This window comes from Lissotriton helveticus, chromosome 3_1, assembly GCF_964261635.1.
Source record: "Lissotriton helveticus chromosome 3_1, aLisHel1.1, whole genome shotgun sequence".
Lineage (NCBI taxonomy): Eukaryota > Metazoa > Chordata > Amphibia > Caudata > Salamandridae > Lissotriton > Lissotriton helveticus.
In genome coordinates this window covers 1,098,761,150-1,098,781,987 of record NC_136061.1, presented here as the reverse complement: position 1 = coordinate 1,098,781,987, position 20,838 = coordinate 1,098,761,150, and the positions used below count along the sequence as shown (strand labels likewise).

Here is a 20,838-nt window from a genome sequence, read left to right as displayed (position 1 = left end):
CAAAAATAGAAAGTGTGTCTGAAATTCGAAATCTGTTAGACAGATGTTCAGGTCAAACACAATTCTCTCAAAATATTCAGCAAGATTGTCAGGAGTTTTTAATGTATATGCTTGATGTATTGCATGCTGAAGGTGTAGATGTAGATCACCTGTTTGGGCTTTCTTATCAATGGCAGCATGACTGCGAGAACTGTAGGGTATCAAGTACTACTAGTGTAGACTCAGAAAGATTTATATATTTAACTTTGCCAGACAGTAAATCAGTGTCCTTTAATAAGCTAGTAAAAGCAGCTGATCACAACATGGAGTGTAGCCAATGTAAGTCTGAAATGTTGTCCACATTATTTATACGAACATATGGCCAGTATGTCATTTTAATGTTCCAACGATGTAGGCCTGATGGAACAAAATTGACAACTTTAATTAAAAATTTTGTGGCTTCACAGTTGTCAATATCAGGAAGGACTTTTGTAACTGCAGCAATTATATATCATGACGGTCCTTCAATAACATCAGGACATTACACAGCTTATTTAAAGTGTAGAAATGGCTGGTCATTCTGCAACGATTCTGTTTTAATTTTCAAAAAAAAATTGCCGTATGACCTTAAAAATTCTTACCTGGTGTTTTTAAAACCAAAATTTTAGGGAAAGAATCTCGGGATGTGCTCTGAGGAATTTCAAGAGGTTCTAATGGGTCCTACACGATTTGGCCTTGAGGATAAGTGTAGTACAGAGACATAACTTCTTACCATAACAGTTGACGTCATGGAAAAATAACTGCACTTTGAATGAGTTCAGAAAAACTGTTTCTTTTTATAAGCTAATTGAAGCAGCCAATCAAAACATGGAGTAGAGGGAATGTAAGTCTGCAATGCTGTCTACTGTTTTATATTGCTTTGTGATTAAAAGTGATGTAGAGAATTAAATAATTGTAGTAGTCATAGAGGTAGTGTAAGTCTGCTTCATAGTAAGCAGTATCAGTGTCATAGGAAATGTAGAACATGAGTGAGCAAGAAGGGTAAGATATTACTAGTCCAGGATTGTGAAAATGATCTTCAACATTTTAATTCTGAAAGTTGCGGAAATACAAAATGACGGGATTGGCTTACAAGAATTCCAAGAGTTATAAATGGCTCTTACGTGATTTGGCCTTGTGGAAACGTGTGGTAGAGAGCGAGAAGTTATTTATTGTATGTAACATATTTTTCAAAACGATGGAGGTTTTCTTTCAGAAAGTGGCGGGCTGAAAGTAATAACAGCACAACAGAGTGTAAGCTGTTCATAGGACATCCTTCGACGTCATGGAAAGTAAGTTAATTTTAAGGAGTTCTGAATTCTGATTTGTTATGTTGTATGGGTTTTTTAAACACAATCATTTTGATTGTGTTTTTTTCCCCCGCTGTTATATGATGAATACCTTCAAGTCACTGTTTTTAGTGAAATTTGATACATTCTGAGAACAGCAAAAATAAACCATTTAACATGTATAATTAATTCTGTACTGTTTGTATTTATGATGTACATTTAGAACTGTGTAGGAGGCATTGAGAAGGAGAGGCTTCTGTAAGTGTCAAAGTTGTTGCATACAGTGCTCACATTGTTCGTAGTCTTTCATATGATAGACTACATTTCCACAATGAGATACCTAAGCAAAGGAAACACAGGTGATATGATTGTGGAATGAGCAAAAAAAATTGCACGTTTTTCAATTATATTACCTGTGTTTCCTAACATTACACATCACATTGTGTAGATGAGGTTTAGGCCTGTTCCAGGAGACAGAGGAGGTCTGACATTTGTTCAAGAGTGCAGTGGACATGACTCACTTCGTTGGTAGGCCTGCACATGTATTATCTCCTCTGTATTCTTCAACAAACCTAAATTTCATCTGCAACCCTGAGTAGGACTTACCTGAAACAAATCTGTGGATAGGTTACACCTTATCGGCATCTTGAAACAATCATTTAAAATGTTAGGGTCAGATTTATGATGGCCGTGCGCCTCTTTTGCGCCGCTGTGGGTCACTTTTGTGTAAAAGATGCACCATGTTGCAAGATAGGTTTCAGTTCATCTCCAGCAAGATACCATCAGTTTAAAATGTATATAATTAGCACTGTGTAGGGGGCATGCAGAAGCTGAAGCTTTTGTAAGTGTCAAAGTTGTTGCATGCAGTGCTGCACTTCTGGGTACTGTTTCATATGCTGGACTACATCTGCACAATGAGATACCTAAGCAAAGTAAACACAAGTGATGTGATTGTGAAATGAGCAAAAGAAATTGCACGTTTTTTATTTACATCACCTGTGTTTCCTAAGTTTACGAATGACATTGTGCAGATGAAGTTTAGGTCTGTCCACGGACACAGAAGAGGTCTGGCCTTTGTTCAAGAGTGAAGTGGACATGACTTACTTCATTGGTAGGCTTTCACATGTATTATCTCCTTTGTATTCTTCAACAAGCGTAAATTTGATCTGCAACCCTGAGTAGGCCTCACCTTAAACAAACCTCTGGAGAGGCCACACCTTATCGTCATCCTGAATTAATCATTTAAAATGCTAGGGACAGATTTATGATAGGTGTATGCCTCTTTTGCGCCACTGTGCGTCACTTTTGTGACGCATTGGCGGTGGAAAAGATTTGCTATGAGGTGACAAAATGACAAATTGATGCATCTAGGCAGATGTGTCATGCTGTAAAAAACCCGTGCCACATGAAACGATGCAGCAGTGATGCAAAAGATGCACCATGTTGCAAGACAGGCCTCACTTCATCTCCAACAAGATAAGAAGCTGAGTCTTCTGTAAATGTCAAAATTGTTGTATACACTGCTCAACTTCTGTGTACTCTTTGATATGCTAGACTCCATCTGCACTATGAGATACCTAAGCAAAGGAAACACAGGTGATGTGATTGTGAAATGAGGAAAAGAAACTCCACATTTTTCAATTACATCACCTGTGTTTCCTAAGTTTACGAATGACATTGTGCAGATTAAGTTTAGGTCTGTCCACAGACACAAAAGAGGTCTGGCCTTTGTTCAAGAGTGAAGTGGACATGACTTACTTCATTGGTAGGCCTTCACATGTATTATCTCCTCTGTACTCTTCAACAACTCGAAATTTCATTTGGAACCCTGAGTAGGCCTCACCTGAAACAAACCTCTGGATAGGACACTTCTTATTGGCATCCTGAAACAATTATTTAAAATGTTAAGGGCAATTTTATGATGGCTTTGCACCTCTTTTGCGCTGCCATTGCATCACTGTTGTGAGACAGCAGCAGTGCAAAAGATGCACCATGTTGCAAGATAGGCCTTACTTCATCTGCATCAAGATACTGTTAGTTTAAAATGTATATTTTTAGGACTGTGTAGGGGCATGGAGAAGCAGAGGCTTCTGTAAGTGTCAAAGTTATTGAAAAACTGTTTGTCCTTCAATCTTTTCCCTTGTCTTTTCTAATTTTTAAATACATGTTTTAATATTTTTCAAATGTTTGTTCTCTCTTTTACAGATTGAAAGTATAAAAATTACAAGTGACTAAGTTAACGACAATTATAAGGTAAATGTTTTGTACTCTTTTTGTTACATTTCTATCACATTTAACTTCTATTAGTTTCACTACTTCATTTCTTTAACCCTCACTTCCCTGCCTTTGCTACTTCCCTCAATCCTTTCTCTATTACTTACTTACTCTACTCCTTCCACTATTTTTGTCAGTCCCTCCTTTCTCATACTTCGTCACTCTTGTTCACTCACTCTGTCTCTATTACTCTCACTGTTTCTGACTGATCACTCTTTCACTACTTGTTCATTATGCTTTCTCTCTGTAGTTCAAGCACAGTAAGGGGCATATTATCAACACAGGCAATACATTTATCAGTGTTTTTATCGGCAGAAAACTGCCGCAAAAGTGGCTTTAGCAGCAGTTTTCTTCCGGAAAAGCGGCTTTGGCGGCAGTTTTCTGCCGATAAAAGCAGTAATTATTGGCATAAAACTGCCGCAAAAGCGTCTTTAGTGTCAGATTTCTGCTGATAAAAGCAGCACAATTTTTATCGCCTATGTTGATAATATGCCCCTATGTTATTTACATTTCTTTGCTGTTTCAATCATTCCTTTTCTGTTACTTCTTCTTTTCTGCATTGTGTTTTTTCTCTCTGTTATTCCGATGTTTTAATCTTAATTTGATTATTCATTCACATTCTCTAAGAAACTCTTGTTCGTTATTCTTCTACTCTCTTTTTTTTTCTCACTTCCTTATCTATTTTGTTTTTCACAATTATACTCTCTTAAATCTTTTCTTCAGTAAATAGATCTATTAAACAGTATCTCTACTTTACTCCCTATAGCTGTCTTTCTTTTAACATAACTGTCTGTTTCCTTCCCTTATAATTACTCTTCTTTTTTTAAAATTTTTTTTTTTGGTTCGCTCCAGGTTCGCGTACCGGAGAGCGAACGGGGAAGCGAACCAAAAGAAATAGAGGTTGGCAGAGTTCCAAATATTCTACCAATGTTTTTATAACGGGGAGGTAGTTCTGAAAAGAACTTTTTTTTATTGTTTTTGTTGTTTTATATTTTTTTATTATTTTTCGGAACATTTTTTTACTTTTTTTGTATTTTCTGAACAGTTTTATATTTTTTTGGGTTTTTTTGGGGGGGGGGAAACGAAAACGATTCATTGTAAAGGGCTCAACAGGAGCAACAAAAAAAAAAAGATAATTTATTTTTTGGGGCGTTTTCGACAAACATGATTGTCGATAGCTCTGTTGATCAGAGTGATGCTACTTTCTCTGTAGCAAATGAACTCATTGCAATGCACGCACACTTGTTTCACTTCCCCGAATCTCATCTGTATATTTGGGACCAACTCCCTCGCCTCTGGTCCCGTCACTTCCTGCACAACTGATCTTCTGGCCATAGAAGGAGGATTATCTTGCTGGTCACGTAACTGCGCAGCACTGTAGTTGTTAGGATGCCACCTACTCATATGGCGATGCATCGTGTAATTGCCGTAACTGTACTTCTTCTCGGTGCCTCTGGACAGGCTTTCTTTACATATAAGGCAAGTTACGTACCGTGCATTGACTTTTTTTTGGCCCTGGGGATAAGTAAAAAATTGCCAAATATAATTTACTTTCACATGAGACCTCCTGGGCTCCTCACGCAAAAATTGCCTCTCTTGCTGCTCTTCCTCTTCTTCCTCTTCTTCCTCCTCTTGCTGAATGATAACTTCAGCAGGTGGTCCTCTCATTTGGGAAAAACAATAGTTCTAAACCAATGAAAAGTGTTACTTTTAGGTCACATGACCTAGTCTTACATCATTAGGAAACCAAAAGTGAAATGAACCAATGAAAAGTGTTATTACCGAGTCACATGACTTGTTGTGTTTACATTACGCGCTTTGGGCCGCGTCCCGGATCGCTTCCGGGAAGCAGCGTTTCGCGCCTCGGTTCGCGTACCAGTTCGCTTCCGGGTACGCTACCTTGGCGCGTCATATGACGTATTACGCGACAATGCGATACGTCACGCTGACGCGACGCGTCACGATGTTGTTTTCTAACGCAGCAGTTGCGGAAACGGAACGTTTACCGGTTCGCGGACCGGGTCGCGGCACCAAATTGCGCTAACGGGAAGCTAACCGGTTCGCGTACCGGGAGCGAAACAAAAAATATAATAAAAAAAAAAAAGTATTAAAAACATGTAAAATATATTTTTTGATTTAAAGAAAAATACATTTTAAAGCTTTTGTTATTTGCTATTAAAAAACCATTGAAATTCACTGAAAAAACCCTAGGTTATAGACCATATATAGTTAGGAATTAGCATTTAAAAAACCTTTTTTTACTCACACAAAACCATTGAAATTCCATATATAGTTAGTTGTACTAACTATATATCGCGCACCCGCAATCCACTGCTGATCATGTCATATATTACATCATTCATGACATGGTCAGTGACATCACTGATGACATCACTGATGACATCTCAAATGACATCACTGATGACATCACTGATGACATCTCAAATGACATCACTGATGACAACATCCAGTGACTGTATGTTTCTGTAAAGTTAAAATATGTCTTACATATTGAAGAATGAGTGGATGAATAAGTGTCTGGATGAAGGATTTATTAGGTGCATGATTGACTGTATGAGTGAGTGAATAAATGTGTGTCACTGAGTGCATGAGTTAGTGACTAAACTGTCTTAATTTGTGCATCATTATGTCTGTTGTTCTGTAAACTGCTGCATGTGTTGATCAGTAGCTATATGAATAAGTATATGGGTTATTGATTGGTTGCCCAAGTATTTGTATGGGAGACTGAGTGTGTGTGTGTGGGTGGCTGGGAGGTGTATGACTCTGTGCATAGATGTGTTAGCAGTTAATTCAATAGATGTATGGGTTCAAAAGTGCATGTGGAAACACCTGTATGGGCGGTTGACTGAGTGCATTGGTGAGTGAATGAATATCTCAGTGCTACATGTCAAAGTAAGTACATATGTAAAACATAGTACATGTGACAGTTGACATATATAAATAACTGTGCATAAGAGCCAGTGAATGTGTGAGTGGCTGTGTGGATCATTGTGTACTTGTATCAGGCATTGTAAAAGAGAGTAAATATGTGTTAGTATATGTTTGAATAAGTAAGGTGTGTATAACTGTATAGTTGAGGAAATGGAGGTGTGATTGATTCTTTGCATGACTGACTAAGTGTGTGAATAACTCCATGGATGAGTGACAGTCTGTGAGTGTTTGTTTACGCTGAGTGTATCTAAGGTTATATTAGAGTCTGAAGAGGTTCATCGTATTATCACATGAATGATGTCATCAGTGATGTGATCAGTAATGTCAAATGAGATGTCATCAGTGATGTCATCAGTGATGTCATTTGAGATGTCATCAGTGATGTCATCAGTGATGTCATTTGAGATGTCATCAGTGATGTCATTTGAGATGTCATCAGTGATGTCATCAGTGATGTCATTTGAGATGTCATCAGTGATGTCATCAGTGATGTCACTGACCATGTCATGAATGATGTAATATGTGACATGATCAGCAGTGGATTGCGGGTGCGCGATATATAGTTAGTACAACTAACTATATATGGAATTTCAATGGTTTTGTGTGAGTAAAAAAAGGTTTTTTAAATGCTAATTCCTAACTATATATGGTCTATAACCTATGGTTTTTTCAGTGAATATATATATATATATATATATATATATATATATATATCTTGCCAGAAGTCGTGCAACGGTTCCAATATCTTGAAAAAGGCAAGACCAGACCTGGTTTGTGCTGATTATTTTATTTAGCAATCACCATGTCGCCATGATGCGTTTCGGCCGTCCTACGTCCTTGATCACATGTCTGCGCCTTGGGGTGGATATAAATATATATATATTCACTGAAAAAACCATAGGTTAGAGACCATATATAGTTAGCTGGACATTTTATTGACATAAAACCAATGAAATTCCATATATAGTTAGTTGCACTAACTATATATCGCGCACCCGCAATCCACTGCTGATGATGTCACATATTACATCATTCATGACATGGTCAGTGACATCACTGATGACATCACTGATGACATCTCAAATGACATCACTGATGACATCACTGATGACATCTCAAATGACATCACTGATGACATCATCTAGTGTATGTGTGTTTTTGTAAAGTTTAAATATGTTTTACATATTGAAGAATGAGTGGATGTATGGAAGACTGAGTGTGTGTGTGGCTGGCTGGGAGGTGTGTGACTCTGTGCATATCAATGTGTACTTGTATCAGTGATTGTATAAGAGAGTAAGTATGTGTTAGTATATGTGTGAAAAGTATGGTGTTCTGTGTTTAACTGTATAGATGAGGAAATCGAAGTGTGATTGATTCTTCACAGGACTGACTAGGTGTATGAGTGCATATGATAGTGTTGTAATAATGAGTGACTGTATGTATGAGTGATTGTATGGGTGAATGAGTGAATGTGTGTGTAGACGTAGGAATCAGTGAGTGCGTATGTAGTAACTGGTATTGGTGTGTCATGATGTCATCAGTGATGTCATTTGAGATGTCATCAGTGATGTCATTTGAGATGTCATCAGTGATGTCATCAGTGATGTCACTGAAGTATGGTGTTCTGTGTTTAACTGTATAGATGAGGAAATGGAAGTGTGATTGATTCTTTAAAGGACTGACTAGGTGTGTGAGTAACTCCATGGATGAGTGGCAGTGTGTGAGTGTCTGCATAGGTGTATGAGTGCATATGATAGTGTTGTAATAATGAGTGACTGTATGTATGAGTGATTGTATGGGTGAATGAGTGAATGTGTGTGTAGACGTAGGAATCAGTGAGTGCATATGTAGTAACTGGTATTGGTGTGTCATGATGTCATCACTGATGTCATTTGAGATGTCATCAGTGATGTCATCAGTGATGTCATTTGAGATGTCATCAGTGATGTCATCAGTGATGTCACTGACCATGTCATGAATGATGTAATATGTGACATCATCAGCAGTGGATTGCGGGTGCGCGATATATAGTTAGTGCAACTAACTATATATGGAATTTCATTGGTTTTATGTCAATAAAATGTCCAGCTAACTATATATGGTCTCTAACCTATGGTTTTTTCAGTGAATTTTCAAGGTTTTGTAAATGCAAATTCCTAACTATATATGGTCTATAACCTATGGTTTTTTCAGTGAATTTCATTGGTTTTTTAAAAGCTAATATCTATAGCTGTAAAATATATTCTTTATTACGTGACGTATCACGTAGCCACGTGAGACGCCTCATGACGCGTCGCATAACCGTGACGTATCGGCTCTGCAGCGCAAACAAAACCCGTAACGTAAGCGTGCCGGAGCACGCTTACAGATATATATATTTTTTTAACCTTAATTAGACAAAATCCACACTTGCACATATCTTGAGGCCTTGCAAAGGCACATCAAACAAACAGTCCCTACAATTTTGCCAAGTTTGCTGGAAATCTATTCCCTTAATTTTTTTTTTACTGTTTCTCTTGGTTTTCCCCTTGTTACGCTTACCGGGACGCTACCCGGTACGCGAACCGGACGCTCCAAAAACACAAGATGGCGGACTCCCGTTACGCTGCCGGTTAGCTGCCCGGTTCGCGTACCGGGAAGCGCCTCTACCGTGAAAAATCGCGGGGGACTTTAATATCCCCCTCATCAATCCTAGGGGGTCAGGAGTGGTCTACCTTGCCCCCTTTCCTTCATTTCCCCCTTCGTTTTTCACCACATCTTGTCTCTCGATCGTACCGAGAGACAAGATGGCGGCCGCTCCGGACTGTTTAGAATGTTGACAGACACCAGATAGCCAATCAGATTCGCTTCGCGAAGTTCCGTTACGCGTCAGGTACGCGAACCAGGGCGCTAACCGGAGCGCTGTCACAGATATATATATTTTTTTAAACGTTAATTTCTCAAAATCCACTGGAGGACATATATTGAGACATAGCAAAGGCACGTCGGGCAAACCATATCTACAATTTTGCCAAGTTTCATGTAAATCTATTCAGCCGTTCGAGCTAAAAGTGAGTCCAACCGCCCTATGGAAAAATGAATGGGAAAAACGTGTTTTGGGACCCCCCTTTGTTCTTGGCCCCCCCTTGACGAAACCCCCCCAAATTTTCAGGGGCTGCTCAGAAAAAAAATGTGCCATTTTCCTGAAAATTTCAGCCAATTCCGTCCACAAACGCCAAAGTTATTAGACATAGAATTTTCAGAAATCCCATAGAGAAAAAATCCTAACTATATATACCCACTGGCTATCGCCAGTAGGTAATATACATATATAAACATATGTAATCTGCATATCTATATAAATATAAATGCATGCATACATATACATATATTCATACATATGCATGTTATTTACATGAAAGTTTTAAAAACACTAATAAAAGCAAAGCTAAAAAGCCACCTCATTACAAACAGAATGGCTTTAACTTAAACGAGGGCGAGATCTATTGCATTTTCAATGCTTGTTTACTTTGGTTCTATCAAGAAGGCATTCAGATGTGTCACACATTTGCCATAAATTCTGAATGTTAGCACTCTAGTTGCTCATTAGATCACTGTAGTAAAGCTAGTGCTCACCAGGGAAGTCTGCTGCTAATCATGGTTTGCAGCCATTTTCCCGCATTTTTTATCCCGCAGACTTTCAGTCCGCATACCATTATCCCGCAAGGTCATTGAGCTCGCATACCATTATCCCGCATTTTTTCAAAATGCATGTGCATTTATCGCGCATGCCTTTACAAAGAATTACGTTTTAAAGGCATGTATGGTAAATGCATTTGCGTTGTGAAAACCACGATGACGAGAGAGGTAAGTGGGTTTGTGTTAATTTTTTCGTGGGTTAGTGATTGTGTAGTGTAGTGTAGTGTTGTGTAGTGTAGTGTTGTGTTAGTGTAGTGTAGAGTTGTGGTGGTTGTTTAGTGTAGGGTCATGCTGGGGGTAGTGTTTTAGGGTTTAGGGTTGTGTTGTAGTGTTTGCGTAGTGTAGGGTCATGCTGGGGGTAGTGTTTAGGGTTCAGGGTAGTGTTGTAGTGTTTGCGTAGTGTAGGGTCATGCTGGGGGTAGTGTTTTAGGGTTTAGGGTTGTGTTGTAGTGTTTGCATAGTGTAGGGTCATGCTGGGGCTAGTGTTTTAGGGTTTAGGGTAGTGTTGTAGTGTTTGCGTAGTGTAGGGTCATGCTGGGCGTAGTGTTTTAGGGTTTAGGGTAGTGTTGTAGTGTTTGCGTAGTGTAGGGTCATGCTGGGGGTAGTGTTTTAGGGTTTTGGGTAGTATTGTAGTGTTTGCGTAGTGTAGGGTTATGCTGGGGTGTAGTATTTTAGGGTTTAGGGTAGTGTTGTAGTGTTTGCGTAGTGTAGGGTCATGCTGGGGGTAGTGTTTTAGGGTTTTGGGTAGTGTTGTAGTGTTTGCGTAGTGTAGGGTCATGCTGGGGGTAGTGTTTTAGGGTTTTGGGTAGTGTTGTAGTGTTTGCGTAGTGTAGGGTCATGCTGGGGTGTAGTGTTTTAGGGTTTTGGGTAGTGTTGTAGTGTTTGCGTAGTGTAGGGTCATGCTGGGGTGTAGTGTTTTAGGGTTTTGGGTAGTGTTGTAGTGTTTGCGTAGTGTAGGGTCATGCTGGGGGTAGTGTTTTAGGGTTTTGGGTAGTGTTGTAGTGTTTGCGTAGTGTAGGGTCATGCTGGGGGTAGTGTTTTAGGGTTTTGGGTAGTGTTGTAGTGTTTGCGTAGTGTAGGGTCATGCTGGGGGGTAGTGTTTTAGGGTTTTGGGTAGTGTTGTAGTGTTTGCGTAGTGTAGGGTCATGCTGGGGGTAGTGTTTTAGGGTTTTGGGTAGTGTTGTAGTGTTTGCGTAGTGTAGGGTCATGCTGAGGGTAGTGTTTTAGGGTTTAGGGTAGTGTTGTAGTGTTTGCGTAGTGTAGGGTCATGCTGGGGGTAGTGTTTTAGGGTTTAGGGTAGTGTTGTAGTGTTTTCGTAGTGTAGGGTCATGCTGGGGGTAGTGTTTTAGGGTTTAGGGTAGTGTTGTAGTGTTTGCGTAGTGTAGGGTCATGCTGGGGGTAGTGTTTTAGGGTTTAGGGTAGTGTTGTAGTGTTTGCGTAGTGTAGGGTCATGCTGGGGGTAGTGTTTTAGGGTTTAGGGTAGTGTTGTAGTGTTTGCGTAGTGTAGGGTCATGCTGGGGGTTAGTGTTTTAGGGTTTTGGGTAGTGTTGTAGTGTTTGCGTAGTGTAGGGTCATGCTGGGGGTAGTGTTTTAGGGTTTAGGGTAGTGTTGTAGTGTTTGCGTAGTGTAGGGTCATGCTGGGGTGTAGTGTTTTAGGGTTTTGGGTAGTGTTGTAGTGTTTGCGTAGTGTAGGGTCATGCTGGGGGTAGTGTTTTAGGATTTAGGGTAGTGTTGTAGTGTTTGCGTAGTGTAGGGTCATGCTGGGGGTAGTGTTTTAGGGTTTAGGGTTGTGTTGTAGTGTTTGCGTAGTGTAGGGTCATGCTGGGGGTAGTGTTTTAGGGTTTAGGGTTGTGTTGTAGTGTTTGTGTAGTGTAGGGTCATGCTGGGGGTAGTGTTTTAGGGTTTAGGGTAGTGTTGTAGTGTTTGCGTAGTGTAGGGTCATGCTGGGGGTAGTGTTTTAGGGTTTAGGCTAGTGTTGTAGTGTTTGTGTAGTGTAGGGTCATGCTGGGGGTAGTGTTTTAGGGTTTAGGGTAGTGTTGTACTGTTTGTGTAGTGTAGGGTCATGCTGGGGGTAGTGTTTTAGGGTTTAGGGTAGTTTAGTTGTTTAGTGTATGCTAAAGGCATATTCGTTCTAAAAGTTTTCGTTATTTTAATTTGCGGCCTAATAGTACATGCTGGATTTTTTTTGCGGACTGATGGTATGCGGGATTTCGTCATATATTCGCTAATCATACTTTCTATGGCAAAATGAACCCCCTCATTTTGTTCCTTTTTAAATTAAATGTTTTAAGAGTTACCACTTTATTCCAATCAAGATGGCTTCAGGTGTGCCATACCTTTGTAATAAGTAGGACTGTTAGCACTCTAGTTGTTCTTTAGAACACTCTGGGACATTCTGTCCTTGGGCTATAGTTGGGCTACATCTGGCTGATATTTGGGCTACATTTGTTTTTTTTTGTCTCTGGTGGCCATCTTTGGGCTACATTGGGCTACATTGGGCTACATTGGGCTACATTGGGCTACATTTGGGCTCCAACATATATATAGCCCAATGTAGCCTAATATATATTTTTCAAAGTTAATTTTCGTAAAAACCACTGGAGCCTATATCTTGAGACATAGCAAAGGCACATCGGGCTACCAGTCCCTACAATTTTGCCAAGTTTGGTGTAAATCCATTCAGCCGTTCAGGCTAAAAGTGAGGCCAACCGCCCTATGGAAAATTGCATGGGAAAAACACGTTTTGGGACCCCCCTTTTTTCTCGCTCAGAAACGAAATGTTCCATTTTCCTGAAAATTTCAGCCAATTCTGTCCTCAAACGCCAAAGTTATTCGACATAGAATTTTCAAAAATCCCATAGGAAAAAAATCCTAACTATATATACCTACTGGCTATTGCCAGTAGGTAATAAATATATATATATATCCTTAAAGGTACATATATGAGGAGTTAGGTATAGAAAATCTATACCTACTTACCTTTCAATATTTTGGATTCAATATTTTGACCTCAATATTTGTAAACCTCAATATTCTAGCATCAATATTCAGGGTGTATACTACTCACGGGGAGTGTCTAGGCTCTGTAGGGTTCAGGATCTCCTACTTCTAGAAAGTGGACAGGAGTGATTAAAAGAGTCAAGTTTGGGAGGGAGACCAATGGATTTACAGCCTCTAGCCCCTACAAACATATGACATAATAGATTGGTAACTGTAAATATCAGGGATGATTTTCATGGTGGGGTCTAAGTGCTTAAGTGATCCCTTACATGGTCCTTTGAATTATTCTGTTCCCCTGCAAAGGATATGCCAGTAACTGCATTTTTAAAGGGTTTAACAAATGTTGCTTTCATTTCCTATACTGAGTCACTTTATATGGGAAAGTGAGGACTAGGTTTTCTCAGTTTAGGTCCTGACAAAACACCATCTGATCCTTTTGATACAAAATGATTTGAGTTCTATTTATGTGTAAAATATACATTTGGAGTTCATGATTTCTTATTTTTGTGTTCCTACTTTAATGTGAGTTAAATGCATTTGCAATGTGCAGCCTCTACATCAATTTCTTGTAATTCTTTCACCATGCCCACCTATCTGCAGACAGTTATTCTATCTGATGACTATTATAAATCAGTATAAAAGGAGGACAGTTATGTTTTGAAAATTAAGACATAGTACCATCACAAGTCATACACTGATACAGGGAATGCTGCCTTAAAGTGCTCTATGTAAAAGAGCACCAGTTTTTCTGCTACTGAAATGAAGATAAAATTAATTCATGTGTGGGAGATGTAAAGAACATTTCTGTGCCATGATGCTTGCATACCTCTTTCTCTAAGTCAATTGCAAAGCAATTCTACAGCTCAGCACCTCTTGACCCTTCTTGTTGTACCGTGTATGAAACAATTTTCCCTGAATAGAGAAGGTGACGTTATATTAAAACTGACAACAAAGCTTGCCACTTGACATACCACAAACAAGAATGCTGAGAGGACTGTGGCAAATCACAGGGGATTGGGCACTAACAGCATTCTGGATGGGAAACCATACAAATACTATATTTTTATGATTCTGTAATTCTCCAACAACAGCTGGATACACTGCCTGGAAAGCATCAACATTTAACACAATTAATGTAACACCTTTATGTGGATTATCAGAAGCAGTTAGCTTTTATGTCTATTAACATAGTGAACAAGTTATACACAAGATATCAAACATGAAATACAAAACATAAAAAGAACACATTCGTATAAAGAGAAGATTAATAAAGCATTTTTATATAGGTTCTATAGGTTCTGATACATCTTTTAGAATGTGAAGATAGTTTTAAACGTAAATATCACATAACTATTACGTTTCTAAAAACATAAAATATTACAATTACACTTTCAGATTATTATTTGATAGGTTTGAGCTGAAAACCAATTGCATCACATTCTCCCTCTTCAAAGGAAATGCATGTGTGTTAGTTACCTTGGAAGGGGTGAACACAGAGATCATCATTCTGCGTTGTGAAATGCTTCCACTTGTGGGACCGTCTACGAGCCACAACTTGTCCATTCTCTGGCACCAATCTGTAGTTGGATCGACTAATCAACTCATTATCATGACAGTCCCACAGAAAGGTGACTTGGTTATTGTCACATTCAGACATCCTCAAGGGCCGTTCTTTATCAAGGACATTGAGCCCCAAGCAGTGTTTGGTGCCGTAGTTAAAAAGATGGTTTTCAGAGACCCATTTCCACAACATATTCAAAGAAGGTTGACTACAGTTTGCCAGAACAATTCCAGAGGTATCCACTCTGATGCACATGTTCAGCTGTTCACTTCTCATAATAAACATCTCTCTGCCTGCAAAAAAGTAGAGCAAGATTAGTGGGGTCAAACGGAACAAAATATTTACTTCTCTTTGAAACAATTCATATGAGACTTAAATGGTCAGTCCTAGGGCAATGTCTTACAGTGAGCTGTGAAAATGCTGTAGATATTGATCACAATGTCTGAAGTATGTCAATCCAGTCATCTGTAAGGCTCACCCAAAACTTCTCACGACCACAGCAGGCTATTTAAAATGCCTGATGTTATCTTATTGCTTTTTGTTAGGACTGAGGTAAGGAAGTAAAGTGCCTCACAACAAAATAGTATTAGTTACAGCAAAGTCAAACATACACTTCTAAATTATAATACACTTCAAGAGCAATTTAAGAGAGTAATGGTTTTATAAGGCCAAGGAAATGGTTTAAGCTATTTTTACAAGAGGTTAATTTAGGCAACTGCCACTCTGGTATACTAGTAGAAAGCATCTATACTCAACTCATTCGCAGTGGCCACACTCCCCCAAACATAACAAGTATCTTTCCATTAAAGGCAATAGTATTTACACAGAGAAATCCAACACTTTTTTACATGACACACATTTTCTTGGCGCAAGTGATTGTTTGTAAAGATTCATTTGAAGGGTTGATTTGGGATGCTTGTTTTCTGGGTGTGAAGGTGCACATTACTTATCTGAGAAGTGCTCCTTTTTTCACAAGTTACACTTTTTAACGAATCAGGCATTGAGTACTGCTAGCTGGAACAACCAAATAATCTACACTTGTTTGTAGGTCTGGCTTGATAGAGGAGGTGTCTCCAGATTTAATGTGATCAAAAAAGAGCTTTCAGTACTAGAGAAAGGGACTGTGGCTATACCAATATGTTGGTCCTTCTCTGCACAGATTTAGATTTGTCAAAAGCAGTGTTCTTTCATAGAAAGTGCTTCTCCAGTAGGCAGCTATGATCGTTTGTTTATCCAGCTGCTTCACACAGCCTCTTTATCCAACAAAGCTTTTGTGCTTGATCTTTCAACACCTACTACTGTGATGGATAGAGCCTGTCCTTTAAGGTCACACAAATGCCACTGTGACACTATTAAACTCCTTCGCCTAGCTAATTAGATAATTATGATGTTTGTTTTTCTATGATTGGTTGTCATGCATGTAAACTTATGCACAATAGGGCAGGGTTTTGTTGGATGCAGTGGCAAGTCAATGACCAAGGCTATAAGCGAAATCTGTTTATTATGAAAAGTTAGGATAAAGTTAGCAGACATGACATATCTATTGTAAATAGTATATGCCAAAGTCAATAGGCTTTTTAGGGTGGATTGCCACTACTCTATTAAAATCTGCTAGGAGGTATTATGTTGCATGGAATCTCCCAATTTACTATAGTAGACAAGGGTTTTATCGTTAGTTACCCCTCTGGTAAGTCATGAGGACAGAATATCTGCACTGTGATAATCATTGTAAGGCCGGTTTAGTAAACCTAGGCAAAGAAGTTTTGCGCTGGAAAGTAAATTAAATAAAAATAGCGCTGTGAGCATCACTTTTGTGAGGCAAACACAGCGCAAAAAGTTTGTTATCTGGTCCCTAGGATTTTACTTTGCCAACTGTGATGTTGTTTGCATTTCTAATTCTGCAACAGCATGCCTAATGGTTCCCTTGTTGGAAAGCTTACGTCCATTGCCGTGGGCATGAGTTGGTAATGGTGACAACTAAGCAGAAGAAGATAATGGTGACAAGCCAATGATAAAGAGACCAGGTGTTGTAATGTGCTGTTTAACTTTATTTCTTATGCTTATCTTTATTTATTTATTAACCCAGTCTCTGATGTAGTGGAGTTCTGGAATAGAATTGAGTGTTTGGAATACAGCTTGTGCTCTGTGTTTGGATCTGAAGGGTTTCTGTCAGTTGGCTGGGTGAGCTGCTTGAAACAGTCTACTTAAAATGAATAAACCTCTTCTACAACTGATTTAAAGCCTACTTCACTTCTTTCCTGGAAAACCCTCTTTTCAACACTGGCGACGAGGATGGGATTCTTCTGGCAGCTCAACAACATCTGGTATTTTTAACTTCAGATCGTGTTCAGACTGTGGCCTGATCACTACTGGACGTTCAAGTAAGACTGTTCCTGTATTTTAAATTATAGTTTGTGTCCCGCCTGCATTTTCGGGTCCTTTGCGCCATTTGCAAATAAACGGGATTATTAATTTTGGATTGTGACTCTTTTTTTCTGTCTAACGTGTTCAGCGGTGGAGGATCGTTCTGCTTTTATTATCGTTAACCTACTCATACTCACTGTTGCATGTGCGAGACATTTAATGAAGGAACAATTAATAAAGGAGTTCCCTGTAGTTTTGGAGAGAAGTTTGGGTGCCTCAAGGGTTACTGTCATAAAATTAAACTGATCCCCGGATCAACTCCAGTTTCTAGTAAGGTACGAAATGTTCCTTTTACGGTTAGGGATGAGATGTTAAAGGAGCTTAATAAGTTAAAATCTTAAGGAATTTTTGAGAGGTGGAGGGAACCTCTTGGTTGGCTCCAGTGGTTGCCGCTAAGAAATCGGATGGGTCTCTGAGGCTTTGTGTGGACCTTAGGCAATTAAATAAGTGTGAGGTAGTGGACAGATATCGTCTTCCAAATATTTCTGAGATTGTGAGCTTGGTTCGAGGTGCAAGATTCTTTAGTACCATCGACTTGACCTCTGCTAATCATCAGATTTTGTTGGATGATTCCTCTAAAGACCTGACGGCATTTATCACTCCTTTTGGAACTTTTAGGTTTGTTAGGCTTCCTTTTGTGTTGGTCTCTGCAGCCTCAGTTTTTCAGCAAGTGATGGAGAGGGTTTTAGTGGATATTGAGGGTGTCTCTGTTTATCAAGACGACATTCTGGTTTATGGGTCTGATGAGATTGAGCATGGACGCAGGGTAAGACAAGTTTTAAGCAGGCTTAATTCTCACAATCTCACTATTAAACGTGAGAAGTGTAAGTTTGGATTGGATAAGATTGATTATCTGGGACACACTATTACAGCTCAAGGTGTAGTTCCAAAGCGTGATTTGGTGGATACTATTTCAGGCTTGAAGTCTCCCATGTCTAAGGAGGAACTTATGCGTTTCTTAGGTATGGCGGAATACTATAACAAATTTATTAAGAATTTTGCACGAGGAAACTTTTCACATGAGGAGTTTGTTAAAGAAAGGGAGGAAGTTTGTGTGGGATGATTTATGTGAGAAGGAGTTTATTTGTATTAAAAAAGGTTTGGAAAATGCACCTAACTTGAGGAATTTTGATCCCACAAAAGGTACTATTGTCTCCACCGATGCTAGTGAAAAGGGGCTTGGTGCTGTTCTTTATCAAGGGGGCACTTCTACTGAAAACACCATAATGTTAATTTCAAGGAGCCTCAAAGAGGCCGAGTCCAGGTATTCTGTAATTGAGAGGGAGGCTCTTGCAGTGTATTGGGCAGTCACTAAACATAAAACATTTCTGTGAGGAACTTCCTTTAGTGTCAGAACTGACCACAAACCTTTATGTGAGGTCTTAGTCAACAAAGGTATTGATGCCATTTCTCCCAGAATTTCTAAATTAGTTATTCGTTTGCAGGGTTACAATTTTACTGTGAAACATGTTCCTGGGTCTGATAATTTTGTGGCTGACACTCTTTCTAGGTTGGTTTCTTTTGATAGTTATACCTCTTCGCAAGAAGCTGATTCAAGTGATTTTGTGTGTGTCATTGATTATAAGGCTGTTACACGTGAGAGGTGGTTGGATGCTTGTGGCCGAGACCCTGTGTTCAGAACGTTTTCAAATGTATTCAGAATGGATGGAGTGGAATTGATCAGTCTGATTTAGTGTTGAAAGACTTTTGGTCTGTTAGGGATCAACTTTCGTGCTGTGAGGGTTTGTTGCTGAGGGGACATAAATTAGTTCCGCCGTTGTCTTTGAGGCAGGAATTGTTAGATTTGGCTCATGAGGGACACTTGGGTATTTCGAAGACCAAGGAGAGGATTCGTTCCTGTTACTGGTGGCCTGGTCTTGATTTACAGGTTGAAAGATTAGTTAGGGAGTGCATACAATGCTCTTTGAGTGAGAAAAGTTTTAAGTTACGAACTCAACCCATGGTTAAGAGATCTCGTCCAAGTGGTCCTTGGAGGGACATTGCACTAGATATTTTTGGCCCCATTCATGGTGATGGTTCAGACACTTATGTTATTGTATGTATTGATTTGTACTCCAGGTGTCCTGATATTTTGATCACTAAAAGTATCAATACTAACACTGTCATTGAGTTTCTCAAAACTCTAATTTCCAGGGAGGGATTACCTCAAACTCTTCTCACGGATAATGGCGTGCAACTTGTTTCGCATGAGATGGAACGTTTTTTGGTGAATTGTGGGATTATCCATAAAAAGTGCACTTTGTATCACCCTGAGTCTAATGGCACTGTTGAGATGTTTAATCATGTTTTAAAAGAAACGATTTCTCTAGCGAAGCAAAATGGGCAAAATTGGAAAGAAGTGCTTACAAAAAGGGTTTGCACATATAGGTTTACACCTCACACTACCACAGGTAAGACACCTTTTGTGTTATTTCGGGGTAGGCATGCTGACACGTTTCTTGACCTGCCCTGGGTTAAAAATGTCTTTCTCAGGGGGGGGGGGATATTCTGGATTTGGATTCTTGGAAGGTGGAAGAAGATTTAAAATGTTTGAAGAGTAAAAATTATTTTGATTCTAAACATGCTGTAAAAGCTACCAAGATTCGTATTGGTGACTTTGTTTTAATTAAGAGACCTGTTTTTTGTGTTTCAGGTTCTAAATTCTCTAAACCGTGTAAGGTCATTAAAGTGTTTAAACATGCTGTGAAAACCTCAGATCACAGGATTTGGAATCTGAATCGAGTTGCTTTATACAAAGGGGAGATGGTTCCTGTGTTGGATAAAGGGTCTTTTCCTTATAGTTCTTCTAATGTGTCTCCCAATGAAGAAATGTTAGCTAGTTCTTCTAATGTGTCTCCCAATGAAGAAATATTAGCTAGGAGGAAATCTTCTAGAATTGTTCGTAGTTCTGCATATCTGCAGGATTTTGCCACATGATTCTTGTATAGTTCTTTTTATCTGTGGTTTGTTTTTCTTGTTCCTTTAAGGAGGGAGATATGTTGTAAGGTGCTGTTTAACTTTATTTCTTATGTTTATCTTTATTTATTTATTAACCCAGTCTCTGATGTAGTGGAGTTCTGGAATAGAATTGAGTGTTTGGAATACAGCTTGTGCTATGTGTTTGGATCTGAAGGGTTTTTGTCAGTTGGCTGGGTGAGCTACTTGAAACAGTCCACTTAAAATGAAAAAACCTCTTCTACAACTGATTTAAAGCCTACTTCACTTCTTTCCTGGAAAACCCTCTTTTCAACACCAGGCCTGTTTGGGTCACTAGTAAAAGTTGTAACAAAGGCAGTATGCTAGACTTATTCATTTTGAAAAGTATTTGTTAAAGCCAATAGGAATGTTAACATGCTGTGTTATAGGCTGAATTGTATTAAATGAAATCTCACAGATTACGGCAGTAGGCAAGGGTTTTGGTGTTTGTCATTCACTGTGGCAAAGCCTGGGAAACAGAAGATTTTATTGTGATAATGCTGGTTTAGCCCTCTTGAAAGGGGTTGTTTTTTGCTTTGCAAACTGTAATTTTGAAGATATTTGTAATTTTATAACTAAATGCATGATGGCTTCTGGCATATATGTTATATTGGTTTTGGTGTTAAGGCTATAGTAAAAGTAATAATAGGCCAGGGTTTTGGTGAT

General features: G+C 39.1%; 1 protein-coding gene across 1 annotated transcript in view; it reads right to left on the bottom strand.

Annotated features, from left to right (window-relative positions):
- Positions 1 to 20,838, bottom strand: part of PLA2R1 (phospholipase A2 receptor 1) — a 974,624-nt gene that overhangs the window by 875,893 nt on the left and 77,893 nt on the right. Inside the window, exon 2 of the mRNA XM_078681678.1 lies at positions 14,688 to 15,065. Within this exon, the coding sequence (XP_078537804.1) occupies positions 14,688 to 15,065 (378 nt within the window). The remainder of the gene's footprint in view (positions 1 to 14,687; positions 15,066 to 20,838) is intronic.